At 40.6% G+C, this 22,547-nt stretch overlaps 1 protein-coding gene across 9 annotated transcripts in view; it reads right to left on the bottom strand.

The window, feature by feature from the left end:
- Positions 1-22,547, bottom strand: part of ARHGEF4 (Rho guanine nucleotide exchange factor 4) — a 156,600-nt gene that overhangs the window by 37,500 nt on the left and 96,553 nt on the right. For all 9 annotated transcript variants that reach the window (XR_014526815.1, XM_083505747.1, XM_083505748.1 and 6 more), the window contains one exon: positions 7,648-7,781. Coding sequence is in view for 8 of the 9 variants with exons in the window: in XM_083505747.1 (XP_083361873.1) it covers positions 7,648-7,781 (134 nt within the window). In the remaining variant the exon portion in view is untranslated. The remainder of the gene's footprint in view (positions 1-7,647; positions 7,782-22,547) is intronic.

The raw sequence follows: 22,547 nt of genomic DNA, 5'->3' as shown, positions 1-22,547 counted from the left end.
GCCTTCTACTGTCTCTTGAGACAGACGCCAACCTCTAGTGGGGAGGGTTATTGTGTTCAGGCCCTCTTTTCGGGTTGGCAATGTGACAAGCAAACACTGGGCAAGATTGGTCTTTGAGCTGATCCAGCAGGCCTCTTTTTAAGCTGTTATATGGCAAACTGGTGGCAGCTGGTGTGGAAACTGTTGAGCCCAGCCCACTTTGAAGCCCTTTCAAATATCACTCAGCCTTTGCCAGAGCAGGAGTGCAGCTATTTCACTCTGGGCACCTGGATCCACCGCCCTGCGCCCCCCCTCAAAAGCCCATGCTGTGAGGCATCTAGAGAGAGAGAGCTGCAATTACATGCCATTTGAAGTGATTTTAGGGGGATTTGAAGTGAAGCCCACCTTTTCTGGATTGCCTTTATTGGGAGGCTGATCAGTGAAAACATTCACAGATTTAGTTTCGGGAGTGTGGGGTGGGGGTGGGGGCAAGAAACGGGAATGGAATGGCAAGAGACCTTTCAGGTGTATCTCAGCAGGAGCTGAGGTATAAAATGCACCATGGGAGATTACGCAGCTCATGTAGGAGTGAAATTGTATGGACTTTTAAGAGCCGAGAAAGAAATAAAAAAGAACTAACAACAAAGGTTTGGGAGAGAATTACTTGAACAAGTTCCAAAGGGAAGAAATGCATAATGTACTTAGGAGCTTTGGGTTTCCAGCACTGCCTGAGGAAACATATTAGTGGTTTTTAAAAACTTAATTTTATTTGATGGGTTAATAGAATGTATTCAATTTAAACTTCTACCTCTGGGTACAGGGCAGTATATAAATTTGATAAATAAAATAAATAATAATAATCTTATTATTACCAAAGCAGAACTAAAAAAAATAATAACTGTAAGATGCTGCACAGCAAATGTGCCCTAGTTCTCCAATCTCGCAATATAATGTGGTGCAGTGTGCAGCTCATACAACCTCCTTGTAATATACTTTCCATTAAAGCTGTGAGAGGGTGGGCAGGATTTCCCTCATCAAGAGGGCAAATATATATTTTGAACCCTACAGCAAAATCTGAAAGGAAGGGAGAGGTATGGTGGGTGGGTAAGGGGAAAGAAATGGCAGATGAGGAAGAGTAAAGCACCACCCCCCTTTCCCACTGCTTCTCTGCTGTAAATTCTACTTCCATCTGAAAAGGCTTCTCTTTTTTAAAAAACCAAACAAACACTGTGACAGGTCTCTCTTGCACATGCTAAACGTGTTGTTAGCACCGGACTGAGCAACAGAGACAGTATGAATAAAGTATAGAGTCACAAGGTCAGGGCTGTGGTTCACCAACCAGATGACCTGCGAGATGCACTGGAAATGGTGTGTGTCTATTATTGTTGTTATTATTTTATGGTTTTAATACTGTGAACCATCTAGATCCTCTGTGAAATAATAATAATAATAATATACAGGGTATATGTATATTAATCTGAAAAAATGCCTGACAAGGAAAAATCAACATGTCCACATTAATTCAAATTGTACTTAATCAGGACTTCCGGGTTGACGCGATCTGGAAATGGCGGATTTCCTCCGAGCTCCGGAGGGAATCGGCTCCACTGAGGATGGGTCTTTGCCGCGCCGGCGACGCGGGGACCCTTAAAAACCGCAGGCGCGGAAGCCTGCGGACTGAAGACTCGGCGGGTGCCTTAAGCGCCCCCCCTGATTCGCAAAGAGCCTTTTTAAAGGCTGCGGAGGGGATACGGGGGTGGCGTGGCACTGAGAGTCGATCGCTACCTCGGTGGAGCGAAGCCGCGATCCATAACCAGAGAGCGCCGACTTCCTTCCTTGAAAATCTGGACTGAAAGAACTACCCGTGAGTAAGACGGATTGGGACTTTAAAAATTTTTACCCTGAATTAGAGACGACCGGGGGGTGTGCTAAAAGGAAGTCCGCACCCCCCCCCTTGCAGACGATCTAAGCAACGACACAAGAGCTAAGCTACCCTTGGCGGGGTGAGTGAAAAAAGACATTAACTTCCAAGATTTAATTAAAGGAAATTTTGGGCTGGAGAGCGGAGTTTTGGAAACCTTACTTTTGTTTTAAACAACCCCCCCTCCCGGGCTCGGGAACGTCCTGCTTTTCTGCCTGCGTAAGAGCTGCGGAGTTTGACAGCTGTCAAAGCTGCCAAACGGGCGGTTTGAAGTGAGAAATTGCTATTTAAGATCCCTCTGGACTAAGACGAGTTATAATTGAGACAAAACTGTTGGAAACAAAGTAACAATAATCAGTTAAAGGATTGTTGGTGAAAAGGCAAATAAGTAACCAGATTCCCCCTAGGGGGAATTCTGTGAAACTACAATGGATACAATGGCTGTGGAAGGAAAGTTACTAGTGGAAATCGAAAGGATGTTTCAACTGGTGGGAATCTTACAAGAGCAGAGCTTGGCCATGAATAAACAACTTGAGACTATGACCTTGGGAACAGGCAACTCTGCTCTTTGTATTGAGGACCTTAATGAGAAAGAATCCACAGCTGATTGGGAAACAATATCTACAGAGCTGGAAGAGACTAAACAACAAGAAAAAGAAGAAGTAATCCTGGGAAGCAACAACCAAAAGTTGACATCTGCGGAATACAAGCAAGGAGACGCTGGGAACATATCTACCACAAGTCTGCGAAAGACACAGAAGAAGAAGGAGGAGGTCCCAAGACAAAATGGAATACAGGAATTTAAAATAAAGAAATATGATTGGGGCCTCCGTTTGGACTTAGACTTTGAAGGGATAGACTTTGTGGAAATTCTTCAGCAGTCACTTTGGAATCTTCTTGTGGGAAGAGGATACACTTTGATGGTGAAAGAACTTTTCCCAGACTTGACGACTGACATAAAGGACTACCAACAGGAAAGGCGAAGAGGGACTGAAAGAGATTTGAAAGCCTCAGACGTGAGGAACCCAGGCTGAGAATCTCGAATTTGGATTTTTATTGGGAAGGGACAAAAACCGGGGATGGGAGGGAGGGAAGAAGAGACTCTTATAAACTCTTAAGACTTCTAGGTTTGGTTAAGATGACTCTTAATTAAGATAAAATGAAAATCGATGGAAGAGAGCTTAAGTCCAACTTATGAAAATCAATTTTTATTATAAAAAAGGTAATAAGATGAATAAGATTGTTAAGAGGAGAAACACCAACTTGCTGATATAATCTTGAAACTGGGATGCACGAGGGGAGGTGGGGGGAAGTCAAGGAACAAGGTTATGAAATGGGGATTTGCTGATTTTATACATGTCTTTGTCTTCTGTCTTCTTTGTGTATGTTTTGTCTTTATAAAAGCAGAAAACCAAATAAAAATTTTATAAAAAAAAAAAAAAACAAATTGTACTTAATCAAACACGGTTAAAACGTTTTGCCACAATGTGTCCTCATGTAAAACAACATATCTAATTCTATTCTTATCATATTCATGAAAGATTAGAGTACAGTGGTACCTCGGGTTACATACGCTTCAGGTTACATACGCTTCAGGTTACAGACTCCGCTAACCCAGAAATAGTACCTCGGGTTAAGAACTTTGCTTCAGGATGAGAACAGAAATTGTGCTCTGGCAGCGCGGCGGCAGCAGTAGGCCCCATTAGCTAAAGCGGTACTTCAGGTTAAGAACAGTTTCAGGTTAAGAACGGACCTCCAGAACGAATTAAGTACTTAACCTGAGGTACCCCTGTAACAGGATTTTTATTTTTATTTTGCTATTTGCAATTTTTTTAAAAAAAGTACAAAATAAAAAAGTTGTCCAATGATTACATAATCTACAGTTCCTTTCCAAATAAATAAGCAAGCAAGCAAGCAAGCTTACAAATTCACTAAGGCTGCAATTCTGAACCCTCAACTCCAGTGTAGGTGGTTAGGGTGCTCCCCTCTCTGCTGATTTCTACCAGAAATGTGATGGTTTAAATCTCCACTCAGCCATAACTCTGACTGGGTGACATGGTCCTGTCTCTATCTCTAAACCTAACCTAGCTCATAGGGTGACTGAGAGGACAAAATGAGGATAATGAGTCAAAGGCATTTATTTGAGCTCTTTGAAAGAATAGCAAAATATATATGAAATAAATCAGCAAAGAGCAACAGTTAAATAACTGGGATGTATATTTATAATATCATTAGTATAAAATAGCTAGATGAAAACAGCCATATTGAGCTTATGATATCATGCCACTTAGCAAGAAGTGTCAATTCACACATCTAGTTTCAGACCTGTCACAAGTACATGTGAACCAGAAAGTGGTGGCGGAGGAAGAGAACTTTCATAAGGAATTACTCGCATCTTCATTTAAGCAGTGGCAGTCTAGCTAGCCAGCACTTAAGATGAAGTCCAAAGGCATATCTAGCTCTGAATCCTGGAAGTCTGGGGAAAGAAGAACCAATGTTACATGCCAAATGATCAGAGGTGGCCAACTCAGTGCCTTCATCAGCCCCTGCCTGCACAGCCAATTTGGGACAATGGGAGTTAGAATCCAACCTCATCGTCTATCTCTGAACTCCAAAGTAGTTGATAAGAACCCATTGACTAACAACCACAGGAGCCTCCCCCCACCCCAAACCAGCAGCCATTCCTCTTGCTGCATTTCTCTAAAGTGTTCCCTAAGGGAAGTGTCAGTTATAAGCCTGTCAGTTATCACCTCTGCAGAGGTTATTTGATCAGTCATCGTTATAGAGTTAAGTGTTGATGCTAAGCATTCTGCAATATCTTTTGAATAACTCTGCAAGTGCCTGCTGGTGAACTGCCATATAAACAGCAGCTGCAGAATTATCTATCACCTTCCTTGCGGACACAAGCATCACAACTCTCTCTTTCCCTTTCCGTCTAATGTCATGCAATCTGAGCACAGTTGCCAAGACAAAGTCAATATTATTTCTCAGCTGACCTTGCAAATTCAGGGCAGATGAATTATCCCCAAATGCACAAAGAATCAGAGAATCGCAGCTGTCACTCATAAGGTCCCTGGCCACTCCAACCATTTCTGGCACTTTTATTTGAGGCTAAAACATGGCAGGTGAGCCCCCCGCTGCCGCTGCCGCCGCCACACAAAAAATACTGTGTATATAACTCAAGTTTTGAATGCACAGCTAGTTTGTGTCCATATGACAGGAATAGCAGCTGATATTCTTGGGCCTTTGGCAGATCAGACAAGACCTCACATTCAGTCTTCACACAGACCACAAAATTTTAACCACATATCTGAAGGCAGAGTTTGGTCTTGCTGTGGGTTTCTGATTACTGTGGTATCTTTAAGTCCATTAGTCTAGCATAGAAGGTACATCATTCTCAATTATTCTTGCAAAGAATGGAGGTCTGAAACCATGGGGATAACAACACGAACAACAACATTAGCAAATTATATAATGATGATGATTTATACCCTGCCTTTCCACTACAATTTGCAGAGCTTACAACAAACCATTCACTACAAAATCAAGTAAATAACAACACACTATTTTGCCTGGACTGAGGCTTAATTTTCATGTCCCTTACCAAACACTGACATTTAATTATTACCCAAGCCTTTGTGGTAGATTTTTGATAGCTATTGCAGCCTTGCACAGCAAAAGGGCTGAATCTAAGAGGATTATAGGAGCGACAATAAAACAGCCCATCAGGTTCATATCCCTTGCACCTTTCTTTGATACATGGCAACAGTATGTTACAAATTTATTTATTTTTACTAGCCTCTCTGTCAAAACTCACTTGTGTTAGTTGCAACTGGGCTAAAAGAAAAAAAGAACTAACTTTTGGAAAGCCTTCCCATCTAAAAGAAAGGGCATAGTCACACCTCCTCTTCTGCTGCTGCTAAATATCTGCAAAATACCCCCTGTATAGAAACAATACTTGTTTCAATTCTTTCATTAACCTGAATACATGTAAAAACACAGCAGTTAAATTTCTAATGTGAATTATCTGTGAGCTATATATTTTAGAAATGGAGTAGAAAAATGTGGTTACATACCAGAGAGCTTTATTCATAATCTGGAATGTGCCAGTGTACAATTTGCTAATAAACATTTATAAGTCTTATGTAAAATACAAAACTTTATCTCTGCTTTCATTCCTACATGATATTCTAAGCTGGGGACAGGCTACTAAAGCGGAGCAGATTATGCTACAGTTCAAGCATTCATACCCTCCAATGAAATTTTTCATTAATTTATAGAATGAATGTATTGCTATTTTCTAATGTAGGATATTCATGAGTGAGTGGGCTTAGAAACACAGTTGGATGGCAACATTCTGATCTTAATGCACCAGATAACAAAACCCCTTAAGGCAATCAACATCAGTATTTCAATACATACACAACCATCGTTCTTCCTTAAACATACTATTTCTTTCGTCATTAGTATTTTGAATGAGGAAGGGAAGGAAATACAAATGGAAAAACATATATTTTCAAAGTGTACAGAAACTACCTTCACTGAATAAAAAAGCATATTTAATCCTTGATCCTAGATGGTGACTTGAAAGCATTTTTAATAATGAACAGAACACTTTTCAGGAGGAGAAATCACCAAGCAAAGTCTGCAGTTCTACAGGTAAACATCATCATAATCACTATGTATCCAGGCCAAATATTTTCTGGAAGGTGCATTCAAAGTTGCTTCCGAAAGAAAGACAGAGAGGTCCTCAATAAATATGAGAGGACCTCTCTTCCTGATCAAATAGTGGAAGCACAGCCAAGTCCCATGCCATCCAATGAGTGCAAAGGAAGTTGGTCTGAGTTGAACGACCTATCTGTGCACTTATAGATGCATGTAAACAAAGATCACAGCAGCACAACACTTCTGAAATTTTGTTTAACCATTCTGCTGGTTAGCCCACCTATAACATTAAGATAATAAGAAGTCTTGTGCAGAACTTCAGTATATATGCTGCTTGTCCCAACAAAGCGAAACGTAAGAGCTGAAGAATCAGTTTTGAACACCCCAATAAAATCACACACAACAATGGCCTTGCTAGATCAGCAGTGCATCAGGCAGAGCTCTGATTGAACAATATGGAACATACCAGCTGCTAGGTTCAGATATATTAGTAGACTGAAGAACTTTGTTGCCTACTTTTCTATTCAAAGTAATTGAAATTAATTAAAAAGTCACAGATCATACAAATTATTCTAAAATTCAATTATATGTATTAAAAATCAACCAAAATACCCAACATCAACTTAATGTTTAGGATAATAAAATAATATCACAGAACTAACAAATGCTCACAATAAATTGGCAATTAACCTAAAGGCCTTCCAAAATATGAAAAATTAAAAGGAAACAACCTGGTGTGCTCTAATGGTGGATTCTGGGACATAGTGATTCTGTCTTAAGCTAACTGGCCTGATTGAGCTTATTGATGCATCCTCCATCATTTTTTCTCCACCTTAAAATTTGCAAACATATTTTTAAGCATCATATGTCTCCCATATGCTCTTTCAAAGGAAGTTGCCTTTGCATGTCTGCCTACTAAAATTCATGCACATGAGGGAGTTAACAGATAAATGAGCCACTAGAAAATGCATCTTCTGCAAAGAGAGTCCTGCCTGCTTAATCATAATAGTTTCACTGTTGCTGCTGTTGTTTAAAAATGATAGCTCTGTCTTATTTTCCATAGAAACCCATAGTTGCAGTACCTCATTAATAGCAAGCTGTTCTCCTCCTCCACCTGGGTGGCCATAACGATGGCTAGAACTTCGGAAGTCTTCATACAAGTCTTCTTCACTTCCCACATCATCACTGGTTTTCTCCAGTGATCCATCAGCAATGACTAAAATAATAAACAAACAAAAAAATCAGGAATTGGCCAGATACAGAATGGAAGGAAGCACAGTAGGTTACTGTGTTCAAAACAAGGTTATTATAAATGTAAATTTTCAGGCTACAAACAGACCAGGTCTAACAGAAAAGAGAAATAGACAGGACCTGTTGGAAATTATGAAGCTCAGCAATAGCCCTGCTTTATCTTGGAATGATACAGCTCACCTGTGACCATAAATTTCCCTGCTATCTTTGGTTCTGGTCTCAGTGGTCCCTAGCAAAGCCCATGGTTTGCATACAGAATCTCTCAAATTCAGTTCCTGGCATCTCCAAGCATGGTTGGGAAAGACCCGTTTGAAATCCTTAAGAATTACTGCTAGTAAGTCCAAGCAATACTGGGTTAGATGGACCAGCAATACTGACTTGGTATAGGACACCTTTCTATGTTCCCTTAAGTGCTTAAAGGAAACAGGCTGCTGAAAGGGTGCTCAACAGCTCCTGTTTACAAGCCTTCACCTAGGCCTGGAACATCTGTCTGTTTTGATAGCTCTGCTTCAGCTCTCACCAAATCCTGCCTGGTTCTCTTTGCCTGTTGCCTCCATATTTGCCCTTGGCTCCTACTCACTGCAATCTTGCTATGTGCTGGGTGTATATATATTCTTATTTTTTTAGCTATTTGATTTCTTACCCATGCTTCACCATGAGGTAAAATACAATATTAAAGTCAGTTAAAACAAATTACAGTCATTTATAGATGATATTGCTTGTAGGTGACCGCAATAGCTCTCCACAAATGAACAGAGCATTTTCTGGTGGCAGACTTTGTCTGCACCCCAAACCACCATTTTGTGACTTTGGCTGGTAGATTCCAGTGCTCCAAGGGACAGAAGTAGATCCTCTAAGAATGAAGTCTGCCTACCCGTGAACTAGGTCAAAATCTTAGGAAAAAATGCAGCAAACAAACCATTTGACTTAAGCTTTTGAGAATATAAATGATGGGAACAGGGAGGGGCAGAATGCCTCTTTAGACTAAAGTATTTCCTTCTAGGCTGTTTGTTCCCTTTTCCTCAGCACGACACTTTATTGTTTCATCAAATGTTTCACTATACTTTTCCTTTACATGCCGCCTCTGCCTGTTCCATTACTGAACTCTATAATTTTCAGCTTCAAGACAAATCTCTCCCATCATCTTTAAAGCTTTCTGGGTTTTTGTTTTGTTTTGCTCCTTCTCCCTGTCCCCTCCCCCAACTGATACATGATTTGCACTTAGATGAAAAAGTTGTGGTCTGCGTTAAAATGTACTCTGCTAAGCCCCCTTGTAACCTATAATCTGTGTCCTTGCCAAGCACACATTTGTTTGCCTAGCTTAACTCATGTTCAGGGATCAGCAGCATGAGTTTTCCAGGGCAGTCTTGCAAAATGTTATTTCACCCTGTAATAGCTGCTCAAGCTTAGCAAAAGAAAGCAGCAGTGGCAGGTTTCTGCCAACTGTTCCACTGCTTGCGGCAACACCAAAGATGCAGTTCAAATGCCACATTGAAAATAAGTAAAAGAGAAGGATTTTCATTGCATTTATACAAATTAGAGCATCCAAAATGTCAAAGGCCCGAGAGAGAAACATTTTTAAAATGTAAGAAGAAAAGCTGCTGACTTATTTTTGAATTCCCAGAAATACTACCCTTATGCCCCTGATACTTAAGTCATGGATCTAGAGAGCTGAGGCTGGGAAGACTTTTAACCCATTACATTACAAGAACAATCCTAAAGTTAATGGCAAATCTTCCATTTATTTCAGTAGATTGGGATCACAACTATTTGCAGTGGAAGGGTAGTACTTGTTTAAACACACACAAACACAGTGAAATGAAAAACAAACAATAGTTTCTCATCAGTTTTATCAAGCGTTAAGTTTAAAGATCTTAATGCTTTCAAGCTGAGAAAAGTTCCTTGCATCTCCTCCTATACTTCATCTCCCTGGCTATGTATTTACAAACATCCAGAGTTTGCTACCTCAGTGTTATGTTACTCCCGGAATAACTAATCCCAGTGTACACACAAAGTATTCCAGTGTGTTCAGACCACATCCATCAGCCAATCATAGGTCACTATGTTTCCCTATGCTACTGGCTTTCATCCACTAATCTTGCTAATGTAAATAAGACTTCACCTGCAATGAAAGGGAGGTGAGTCAAGACAAGAGCTCTTGATCTTACCAGTTGACCTTTTTTAAACCCCTCTGATTCATCCTTTGAACATGTATATACATGAGGGGAAGAGGCTGAGCTCAATCACTGATACCCAGGGATACCTGATTGCGTAAACAAACAGGTCCTGACACACATCATGCCAGACCCTCATTTCTGCCTTCAGTCAGAGGCAATCACATCAGTGCACATAGATCTATTAAAGCAGGCATGCTTTCTCTAAAATAGTTCCAGGGCTTGATGAATGTCAGAGGCTGAAGGGAACTATAGAAGCTAGGTATTGTGGTAGACATAGCAGTCCCCACCCTGCCACTAGCTTCCTAGCTGAGTGTGGAGTTCCTTGCATAGCTTCTGTTCTCCTCTTTGTGGTTAAAAATAAATAAAAAGAATCTACTTTTCTTTTACACCAATTAGATAGAATACACTTATAAGCTGCAGCCACACTCCAAAATACAGAAAGTCTTCTTACTGGTGTAGGGTCCAGGTTTTGAGGGGTCCCTAAGAAAGATTATCTTAGTGTCCCCGCTCTGAGGACCATCCCCTTCACATTGCTGCATGCTACTTCTGCTCATTCACTTGCCCTCCTTCTCTGGGCCCTGAAGGCATCCCTGTACAGGGAGGTTTTTTAAGGTTTAATGTTTTATTATGTTTTCATTCATGTTAGAAGCCACCCAGAGTGGCTGGGGCAACCCAGTCGGATAGCAAGGGCATAGAAGGAGGAGGAGGTGGTGGAGGGACTGAAACTTAATTATGCCGTTACAGCTATTACTATAATGATTGTAAATAGTACTACTGTGATGCACTTATGGCCGGTCAAGCAATGAATCACTTGACTTGAGTTTTATGGCATCTGTGAGTGTTTCATCTCAAAGAGTAACTTCAATTGCTGACCACTGCTTCCAGAAACTCTGCTAAATGAATGAAAGCTTCTAATAAGGTGCCTACACACAAGTCTTCTCATGCAGCAAAAGTGTGATGGACTGTGACTACTACTACTACTACTACTACTTGTTATTATTTCCAGAGGAAGAGCGCAAGGGAAGTAGAAGATGCTGGTCTGTCTCCTTACTCTTTTCCCTGGTTGTGTGTTAGATTGGGCGAGTGAACAGGCAGTGGCAGGAGGAGGAGAAACAGAATAGTCAAGAGGCTCCAGAGACTGGCAGTGGACACACAACCGCTGGAGAGTTGGCCTTGGCAGGTGCCAACAATGCCACCCCTAGCCCAGGGCCACCTTTGCTTCCTTATGTAGCTGACTTTTTTGTGAGCCTGACCAACATACTGTGAAGAGGATCTCACCTTTGCCCCATAAAATATTCACATTACCCAAATATGCCTATTCACCATACCTCAAGTTCTAGAGCATTGAAGGATCAAAACTGGATAGAGAACACAAAATGCAATACACAACACTTTTGCTCAGATATGTAAAGCTACATAGAATTTCAAAATGTGTAAACATTTCTTCCTACACACACACATAGCAATGTATTCAATGTTACCCCTACTACTCAGAGAAGACACACTGAAATTGATGGCCATAACTAAGTTAGGTCCATTATTTCAATGGGCCTACTCTGAACAAAATTTAGTTGCATACAACCCATAGAGTCAGCCCAGTGAAACATGTCACTTTCAATTATTCTTGGTTTGAGAGCCAGGTAAAAAAGGTAAAAGCCCTCTCCTAATGTTTTTATCATAGCTGACCAAAGATGTTCTAGTCTGGAACTGAAATCTTTTTAAAGCTCTCTTATAAGTTTCTGCTTTTTCTTTCCAGTTCTCTCCTACCTCTGCTGTTCTTTGGCAGTAGAGTATACCGCCACAGTCCATTAATGGGTAGGCTTAATTGTCATGATCAAGCTGTCTGGGTGGTAACCATAACAGTCTGTTCCCAAATATCCACTCAGAGCCTAAATATAGGCATCTTTTATCTTTCTACTTCTATTTTGCATCACACCATGTAAGCTGTTACAAACGGTATTGTTCTTGACAACTGTACAGCTGTAAAATTTCAGCTATATTAGGAATAGTCATGTTTCTGTGGGTCATTAGCTTGTAGGAGCCTCTGAAAACTGCTCTCGTGAGATCTTATCTCAACAACAGCCCATAACGCAAATATTTCATATTTCAAGCATTCCTAGTGTACAAGCATTTGCACAATCATATGTAAAATGTTTACAAAAAAATTAAGCCTCTATCATATTGAAGGGAAAGGAGGAGGAGCAAAACAAAAGCTGGACACAGGATGAACCCAGCCATTTGTCCCAATGGCCACATACAAGATGAATGGACATCATAGCCAAACTAGTGCCTGTTTTATGAGATTCTAACTTTTGTGCTCAGTAGCACAAAAGTGAAGTGCTAACCAGGCCAAGGGCCAGGATTTGGTACAGACTGCATTAAGTTACTAACAATATTTACCGTAATACATAACACAAAAATCAGACGTTACAAACATACAGGATGCCACTAATGAAAACAGACAGCAAACAAGTGTAGATTTTGAGATGTGGGATTTGTCTGTTTCCTGTGCCCAGCAGGTGCCCTAATGCTAGAAGCAGGAAATCTTGCTTTCGCTCAACTATTTTTGCAATGTCTGCTTCTCTTTCCTGTAGAAACTTTGATGGCATTCATCAAAGCTTAACAGAATTAAAGCACAACTTCACATCTGTGATATCCCTTTGTAATAAACAAATTCAGAGCTTGTTAGAACGACAAATGTTGCTTGGGGCTGTAATCCTTATCCAATTGAATTTTGTCACTGATTGCATTCAGGGCTGCATGAATCCTCATTAATATGTAGTAATTTATTTTTAAAAATGAGCTTCTTCTCCGAATGTCACCTTGCATAAGTTCCCAAATGCCAACCATACAAATGGATCAATCCAAGGAAGCGCAGTTATGGATTCCCAAGGAATGTGACATTTCCAAAATGATAAAAGTGTAAAATAATTATAGCTAAAAGGTAAATGTGGGGTGCCTTTTATATATTTTATATATATTTTTTAAAGGTGAAGGGTTAAAAACCAACAAAGGGAATAGGTCTTGCAATCGTATCAGCTAGACCAATTATTTTGCTTTCCTCCCCCATCCCCTGAGGTATCAAAGTGAGACTGTGCAAAAATGAACTTTGAAAAAAAGTTATGAGGAAACCTGTTTGTTCTACAGATCCTTTTACACTAAAACACAGCTGCAAAAGTGTTTCATAATATGTATGTGGAACACAAGATAATAGAATGCACATGAAAAACAGGGTGGTGTATAGTGAATAAAATGTTGCATTTGAATTGGGCTGTCCTGGGCAGGGATGGAAGGATTTGTCAATTTGTTCTTTTAGTTTCTAATTTTTCCAATCTTAAATTCAATTATCCACATTTCTGCAGCTCATCAGCATTTTGGTGTGAATTTATCCTAAGAAATATACTTTTGTATGCAGTTTTGACTAATGTATATATCTTTGCTAGCAATGTGCCCAAATATAATGGATTTTGGTACGTTCTTTGCACAAATATATTTTTATGCACATTTTGCCATAATATAAACATTTTTTTTGGAGAACTAAACCACAAAATTCAAGCAAGTAAGAATTCTGAAGCATAGCTATGTTTTTGGTTTGTATGTTGTTTGGTAAGGGCCAGTTTAGTAGATTCACCTTTAAACATTAACTGAATCAATTTTCTGCTCCATTCATAATCCTGAGTATTTATTCCTGCTCAGCCATGAAGCTACAAACTGGAACTGGGCATGAGACAGGGAGAAAAAAAGGACTTGCCACGCACATTTTTGCTCCCTTTCAAAACTGCACAAATATGAAGAGGGCTCAGGGAAGCAGCTGCTGCAGGACTGTGTCTGTGAAGAAGTGAGGGGTGGAGTTGTAACTCCCAGTGGAAAGGGATTACATGCTAACATTTCTGTAGGAGAAGAATTTCTACCTGCACACAATTTATGCCATATTTTGCTCATCTCAGAAACTTTGCTTTCATATTTAAAAATCATGTCATGTTCCCTCATAGCTGTGCATAAAAATGGTCCCCATATCAAGAAGTATTTTTTAAAATTCCCATTATTTAATCAACAGTCCATTTTACTGCATCTAATAATTTTTGTACTTTTTATTTATGATATTTTTCTATGTTTGGGTTCAGGTATAAAAACTCTCTAAGCAGCAGTATTCAACCATTTCAGTTCCTGAACTGAAATACTATCCTTAGGCTACATATTGCTTTTTATCTCTTATGTTTGAGATTCTCCACTTTCTCTCTCCTCTCTTCCTTCTTTTAAAACCAACATGTCAAAAATTGAGGTGATAATACTGGTGTGATGCAATTGTTGGTCATGACACATTCGTTCACAGGCCAATTTTCTGTAACTAGAGATATGAATGGAGGGGATGCTTTTCTTCCCCTTCCCCTGTTTTCCCTGGGGTTTTCCAGCCTTCTATATCTCTATCTATGATCCATCAGGTCAAAGACCAATTTCCTATACAGTCCTGCTTATTCTAGTACCCCAGAAAGCCTTATCTCTAGCAGAAGACACTGACAGAGTTCACCCCATATAGCTAAAGCACATGACAGTGGGATATATCAGCCTCTTTGGGAGGGAGGATTACGAAAGTCTTTATTCACCCTCTTCGACCATGTGGTTTCAATCAGAAAGGACGTCTGTGTTGGATGCTCCAAACTTTGACCACATGGCTTTACCAAGCCATCTTCGTGTTTCTAGACAAATGATTTAGAAACTCTTACCTTCTTGAAACTAAGTTAAACTGCCTGTCTTTTCTTGCTGCTGTATGGAAAAGCACACGAATATTTGAAGAGTTTGTAAGCAAACCATTTTAACTTATCAAACATGTGGTCTCTTTTTTCTAAGCTAAGGGAAGTAATGGGAACTTTGGAAGAAATTTAAAAGGAGATAATTTAAAGGTCTAACAAGCAATATCTCCACTTTTAACTTGTCTGCATGTTTTGTGACTCTAAATCTTTGCTGGGGCTCTCCCCAAGAGAGTATTTCTCTCAAACCCATATCTAGGCATCTAGGGAACTCTTTTATTCGTTTAAACCAATTACAAACAAACCATTAAATACCAACAATGACATCTCCCAGAGATTCCTGTAAACTGTAGTTTGTAAAGGATTCTGGGAAATGTAGTTCTGTTGTGGGTAAACTATAGTTCCCAAAATTCTTTTTTGGGGAAGCCATTTCTCCTTCTCACTGGGCCAGTATTATCTGTGCTGTGTTTGTGGCTTGATTTTTTTGCACGTACATTTCTATCAAGAGCTCTAGTGACCCAAGAAGTGTGTCATTTTCTCTTATTTGTTACAGACCCCGCCATCTCCTTGGGAAAGAGTGGCTGTCAGTTTTCATTGTGTTCAGGCCAGTGACACTCAGATGAAATGCTTGCTGCTGTTTTTGTTTATCACAACAGAGAAACTCCCAAGGGGAAATAAACTGCAATGTCCCTCTCCTCATAGCATTACACTACTCTGCTTTAACCCCAAAGGGACACTCAGAGTATATTGCCCTCCTTCTACTACTCTTTACATTTGATGGAGGTATATATAGAAATACCTTGGCAAATTCCACCCTAATTCAGGTGTTTTTTAAAAAAATCTAATTCATTGTTATTACCAACCCAGAACACTTAAAAAATGTAGGAACAGTTATCGCACTGGCATACCGCCACCAGCCATTGCCCAAAATGACTCATGTCTCTAGTGTAGAATCATAGAATCTTAGAATCATAGAGTTGGAAGAGACCACAAGGGCCATCGAGTCCAACCCCCTGCCAAGCAGGAAACACCATCAGAGCACTCCTGATATACGGTTGTCAAGCCTCTGCTTAAAGACCTCCAAAGGAGGAGACTCCACCACACTCCTTGGCAGCAAATTCCACTGTCAAACAGCTCTTACTGTCAGGAAGTTCTTCCTAATGTTTAGGTGGAATCTTTTTTCTTGTAGTTTGGATCCACTGCTCCGTGTCCGCTTCTCTGGAGCAGCAGAAAACAACCTTTCTCCCTCCTCTATGTGACATCCTTTTATATATTTGAACATGGCTATCATATCACCCCTTAACCTCCTCTTCTCCAGGCTAAACATGCCCAGCTCCCTTAGCCGTTCCTCATAAGGCATCGTTTCCAGGCCTTTGACCATTTTGGTTGCCCTCCTCTGGACACGTTCCAGTTTGTCAGTGTCCTTCTTGAACTGTGGTGCCCAGAACTGGACACAGTACTCCAGGTAAGGTCTGACCAGAGCAGAATACAGTGGCACTATTACTTCCCTTGATCTAGATGCTATACTCCTATTGATGCAGCCCAGAATTTTTTAGCTGCCACGTCACACTGTTGGCTCATGTCAAGTTTGTGGTCAACGAAGACTCCTAGATCCTTTTCACATGTACTGCTCTCAAGCCAGGTGTCACCCATCTTGTATTTGTGCCTCTCATTTTTTTTGCCCAAGTGTATGTTGATTAAAGTTCACTTCCTAGTCAAAATTGACCACATTTGAATACTGGCTGTCAAATCTTATTCGTGACAATAACACACAAATTTAAAAGCTTATTATTTAAGTTCTCCTGCCCTGCTAGGGAAAGTTAAGATGAGATGGCATCCATCCGTCTCAAGAGACAACAGGGAAGTGTGCCCTTGGGGGTAATGTCAAACTGTTGGAGAGTTACAGCGCCTAGCTGTGGCTGTAGAAAGCGATGCAGGAGAGACATGTTTTGTTGCAGCAGATGAAGGCATCTAGTTGTGCTGCTGCAGATGCATTTTTTCTCTCTGTGCTCCTCCCAGCTTTATAATCAATTTCAGATGTAGAACCGCCTTGGGAAAAGTGCAGATTCCAATACAGTGGTACCTCAAGTTACATACGCTTCAGGTTACAGACTCTGCTAACCCAGAAATAGTACCTGAGGTTAAGAACTTTGCTTCAGGATGAGAACAGAAATTGGGCTCTGGCGATGTGGCAGCAGCAGGAGGCCCCATTAGCTAAAGTGGTGCTTCAGGTTAAGAACAGTTTCAGGTTAAGAACAGACCTCCGGAACGAATTAAGTACTTAACCCGAGGTACCACTGTATGATGGCCATGCAAGAACGGAGGCCCTTATTGTTTTACTATTCATATTTAGACTTTCAATATCATTTTAAGTTATAGATAGGTAACTTAAAATATCATTAAAATATCATAGGTAACATAAAATATCATTTTAAGAAGAGGTATGACATATCTTATTTTTAAAAGTTAAGGCACCTGTGAACATTAAACACACACATACACAAATTAATATTTAAATTTTAAATATCCCGAAAATAAGAATATAAGGACCTACTGGATGAAGCCAATGCCCCATCTAGTCCAGCATCCCATTCTCACAGTGGCCAACCAATGCCTGTGGAAGCCTGCAAACAGGACATAACTGCAGGAGCACTCTGCCCACCTGCAATGCCCAACTGGAATTCAGAGGCATACTACCTCTGGCAGTGGAATTAGAACATAGGCACAGTGGCTAGTAGCTGCTGAGAGCCTTATCGTCCTCAAATTTTTCCAGTCCTCTTTTAAAGCCAAGTTGGTGGCCATCACTTCCTCCTGTTAGAACAAGTTCCATAGTTTTACTGCAAAAATGCCTTGACTCCATACTGGAATCTGTGCACTTCCCAAAGGGGCACCACACCTGAAATCAAACATATAACTGAAATCTACAGTCCTGCAAGAGCTGACCTTGTCACAATTTGCAGTAAAACAAATAACCACACGACAATAACAGCAAAACTAAAGAATTAAAACTTCAGGAGGTCCTATTAGAGATCTCCCACGTCACATCTGTTTCCACCAAGAATAAAGGCTTTCTAAACAAGCAGAGGATAGAAGAATCCAGTTCTTGACACTTAACTCCAGTGCTCAGCAATCTTGTGCCCCAGCACTTGTGCTGTTTATATTATTCTCAGGGCAACTGGCTGTTTTGCCAAAACATTTCAAACAGAGCTTCAAAACTCTCTGTATTATTTACTTTGGGTTTGAAATGGGGAAATCAAAGCTCGGGGCGCTAGGAGATTAAGATCTTCCATTAAAAACTTGCTGAAGCAATCTATATCTTGGAAACAGTAGGGCACAAAGTGCCAGCAAATTCTGAAGTCTGATCAGTCTGCAGAATGATTTTCAGAGTCATTGGAGAAGACAGCTCTCTGCATGCTCTGATGATTTAGGCCACAACTAAGCAGCCTTGCGCTCCGCTACATACCTTCATGTGTATGAACATGACAAATGATCTGAGTTATAAGAACGCTGCCACTTCCTGGAATCCTCCCACTTTTAATACCAATGCATAAAACGCAGGGACAGCAGAGCTTTTTGTGATATAATCCCAAAGCTGCTTAGGGGGCAAGATAAAATCAAATTGTCCCTGTGCATGTTCATTTTTATGCACAATAACATCTGGCATGCTGATGCCACAGCATATTAAGGTGACCTTGAGCATTAAAAGGCACAATAATCTTTTTTTTAAATGGAAAAAAGATGCCTTGCTGATGGACAGTTTACTGTTCCTAAATAACCTTATGAAAGTAGGGTGGAGGCAGACCTTGATCTCCTCTCCTTGGATGCTGTAATGACTCACTGTAATATTTCTCCCCAAAGACCTTGCCTATGCACGACTGGGGACTTTCCATGCAATGCCAAAACCTATTTCTCTCATATAATATCATTGCAGTCATCATACTATATGTCACTGGAGGACTCAAACCTTGGCCCCCGGCAGCAGGCCCCACCTTGCACCACCGGTGCAGCTTGCATACAGAGAGAACTACTTGCCTGAACTCTGTGACACTAGAGAACCATCACTGTAGCAGACCAGAGAGTGTAGTGCACTAGAAATGGGGGACCTGCAGCCCTTCAAAGGCTGTTGAACATGAACTCCCAGCAGCTTCAGTCAGCATGGCCAACAGTCAGCGATGAGAGAAGTTGTAGTCCAGCAAAATCTGGAAGGCCACAGGTTCCTCATTCCTGCATCAAAACTTTGCTAGACTAAGATGGGGGAGGGGATAAGATGCACATATGCTAATCCCAATTTGTCTCCTCATAGGGAGCTGCATGCAACTAAATCCTACACAGAGTAGACCCAGTGAAATCCATGAACCTAAGTTAGCCATGTCCATTAGCCTCAGTAGATCTACTCTGAGGGGGACTAGCTTTGAATACCACTGAAAGGTCCTTTAAGCTGAAAAGAAGCCTACCCCTTCATAATTTAAAGCAGAGGTACCTAGCATGCCCTCCAGGTGTTGAACTGCAGCTCTCATCATCTCTAACCTTGTTCATGCTGGCTGAGGCTGACGTTGGGAGTTCAGCTTCAGGAGGGTAACATATTGGTTGTTCTTGTTCTTGGAGGGGGACGATTCTCAGAGAACACACATTCTATGATGTGATTTCTCCAACTCCAATATTCTCCACCCATAGGTTCATGGAAACTAAAGGTAGAAATCTATGACCCACCAGACGTTGTTAGACTCTAATTTCATCAGTCCCAAACAGCATATCAATCTGAAGAAGTGTGCATGCACACGAAAGCTCATACCAAGAACTAACTTAGTTGGTCTTTAAGGTGCTACTGGAAGGAATTTTTTTATTTTGACTATGGCAGACCAACACGGCTACCTATCTACTACAGCATATCAATTGTTAGGGATGATGAGAGTTCAGAAACATCTGGAGGGCAACAGGTTCCATACCCTGCTTTAAGCTGCAAGAAGGGCATAGGTCAATCTTGTTCAGTATTGTGTACACTGACTGGCAACAGTTTTCCAAGGTTTCAGACAGGACTCTTTCCCAGCTCAGACTGGAAATGCCACAAATTGATCCCGGGACCCTCAAAACATCAGTTCTGCCAATGAACTGCAGCCATTCCCTAAAGAAGGGAAGCAAAAAACCCCTCCACTGACCATGGTGGTGGAGTGGGGAATTGGCCTCAGAAAACATGTTTCCCCTGAAGCCAGCTCCCATCACCCATGAAATTTGTACACAGGTCTTTAGTTGTTAACTATTCTATTCTTGACATAAGTGCCTCAGGATGTAGAGAGAAGGGAAAAGGGCATCTCCAAGGCCTTTTCTACCCTCTTACTGATTTGTCAGCAAAGAAGTACATATGGTATAATGCTTCTGTTGGGCTGCCATGTATGAAATGCTGTATTGTAAACCAAATACCTTTTAAAATTCATACTGCATCTGAAGGTGTAGAAAGGCCAAATGGTATTATTATGACCTACAGTGTCCTAGCCACTGAGCCAAGACAACAGCATGTACTATGTTCTCAACCAGTCTGCTAATAACAGTGAAATATAGCTGACCATACCATATACTGCTTCATCTATATTCAGAAGAAGAGGTAGCAGGGGAATCTATCCTGCATTATTGCCAGATGGGAATTGGAACCACATTTAAGACAAGTATGAAAAACACCTCACAAAATTGCATGTTTAAGTTTAAGTTTAAGAGGACACACGATTGGAAGTCACTGACAAAGACCACTTCCAGGCTGTCATTATTTTATAGGTGAGATTCAATCCTCTACTGGCAAATTTGAAGGGTGGGCAATTAAAGACGAGTTCATGCTCTTGCACAACAAACTTTCTTCCGTGGGAAACTTTGGGATATCAATCACTTGAGGCAATGTCATATAACCTCCACATAAAGAAATCAAAATGAATGGTTACCAAAGAGTAGCTGTCACATAACCTTCATGCAAACTTTCTGGGGCTTCAGTGGTTTACAAGGTGTTTCTTAAAAGAAGCATTAGATTATCATCATGATTCAGTCTGAACCAAACACAGACAAAATTAAAACATGATCAATAATACCCTCTTATTTTCCTGTAAAAATTAGTAAGATTCTTCAGATCAGCAAATTTTGAATCTGCCTAGCTCAGAAGTATAACCCCTATCAGTACACAAGTAAACACTATGCAGTTGCTAACTGTATTGCAGAACCTTGCTTTGCAAGGTGTAAATGGCAATATCTTCCACATCAGAACCTTGTGCAACCTTCACAAATCCAGGGTTGGTGAATGAGGCATTGGATCCTTATGCCATTAGCAATAATTGTGCTAATGTAGAGAAGAATGTACCATTGTACATAGAGAAGAAGCTGCCAGATGCTGCAACCCAAACATATTTGTTTAACCCCTCTGGTTTCATAACAGACCTCCACATCTGTATGTGTATATAATAATATAGTTTCTATAGTCAGAAATCTCTTAAGCAGTGACACCTTTGATCACTAGCTAGGTGGTTTTCATTTTTCTCCAAGCCAAGTATGCAGGTCTCTCTCCTTCCTATTTGGCAAGCAATTTACTTTTGAGATGACAGTACTGACAGAATGGACTCCCAGGAGCCCATTCCCATCCATGAGTGATATATTATCAAGAAGCTCCATAAGCATTTTTGTACATAAAACATCAATGTCTGTAACAGTTCCTAAATAAAATACACTTATTTCTCCCCTATGTCAGTCCCCTATGACCACAGTCTGCCCTTTTCTGTTTCTCTTGCTGCAGTGTTTAAGAATAGGTATGAGTTAGTTGGCCTGAGATGAACAATTCATATGCTCAAATTCTTTCTTTATTGCCCAGCATAATTCCCATCATATGGTCCCTATTCCTGGTAAGATGTTGCCTTTGTTTTTGGGAAATATTTTGGGGTTACCCCCAGACATGAAATGCGGCTGAATATGTTTGTAATGCAGCTCTTCTGTAATAAGGAAGACCAGGACCACAGAGAAATTAGACCACCTTAAAGATTAAAAAACAAACCTCTTATGGACATAGGATAAAAGTTCAGCCAAAATGGAGCAACTTGCCTGCAACACATGGAGGTTTCCAGTTTAGGAAAAAATGTGAATAAGGGGGGCAAAATAGATGCATATAAAACTATGCAAGGTATGGCAAAAGTGGAAAGGGAGAAGTTTCTTCTTCTCTCTCATAATACAGGAGTCATCCAGTGAGGCTGAATTGGGAACATTCAGGACATTAACACAACACATAGTTCAACTATGGAAATTGCTACCACAATAGGTAGTAATGGCTGCCAGCTTGGGTGGCTGTAAAATGGGTTTATTCATGGAGGATATCAGTGGCTAGCAGTTATGATTACCTCCGTGATGAGAGGCCCAATGTCTTCTGAATACTAGTTGCTGGGAAGCACAAACAGGTGCGTGCTACTGCACTCATTTCCTGCTGTGGGCTTCCCATGGGCATCAAGTTGACCACTGTGAGCCAGAATTTTGGACTAGAGAGGCCTTTATTCTAATCCAGCATGGTTAAGGACTGTGCTTCCCAGCCTTAGAATCAATGGAAGGAATAGGCTACAACTACTACAGGACTGGATTCTTCCAATGCCTCATGCCCTAGAGTGATGGAAGTTGATTGGCAAAAGTGAGAAGAACAACGGGAGGACCTGTTGAAGTAGAATGCCTTGCATTCCTTTGCATAATGCTAAAAGACGAAAATAGTTGAACCCTCTGATTCCAACTCTAAAATGCTGGATAACCAAAGAAAATCAATATGAACGTTGACAAATTATTCTTTGTGCCAGTGTT

Source organism: Podarcis liolepis (assembly GCF_965112155.1).
Source record: "Podarcis liolepis genome assembly, chromosome: 5".
NCBI lineage: Eukaryota > Metazoa > Chordata > Lepidosauria > Squamata > Lacertidae > Podarcis > Podarcis liolepis.
The sequence above is the reverse complement of the archived record's forward strand: the minus strand, read 5'-3'. Positions and strand labels throughout refer to the sequence as shown.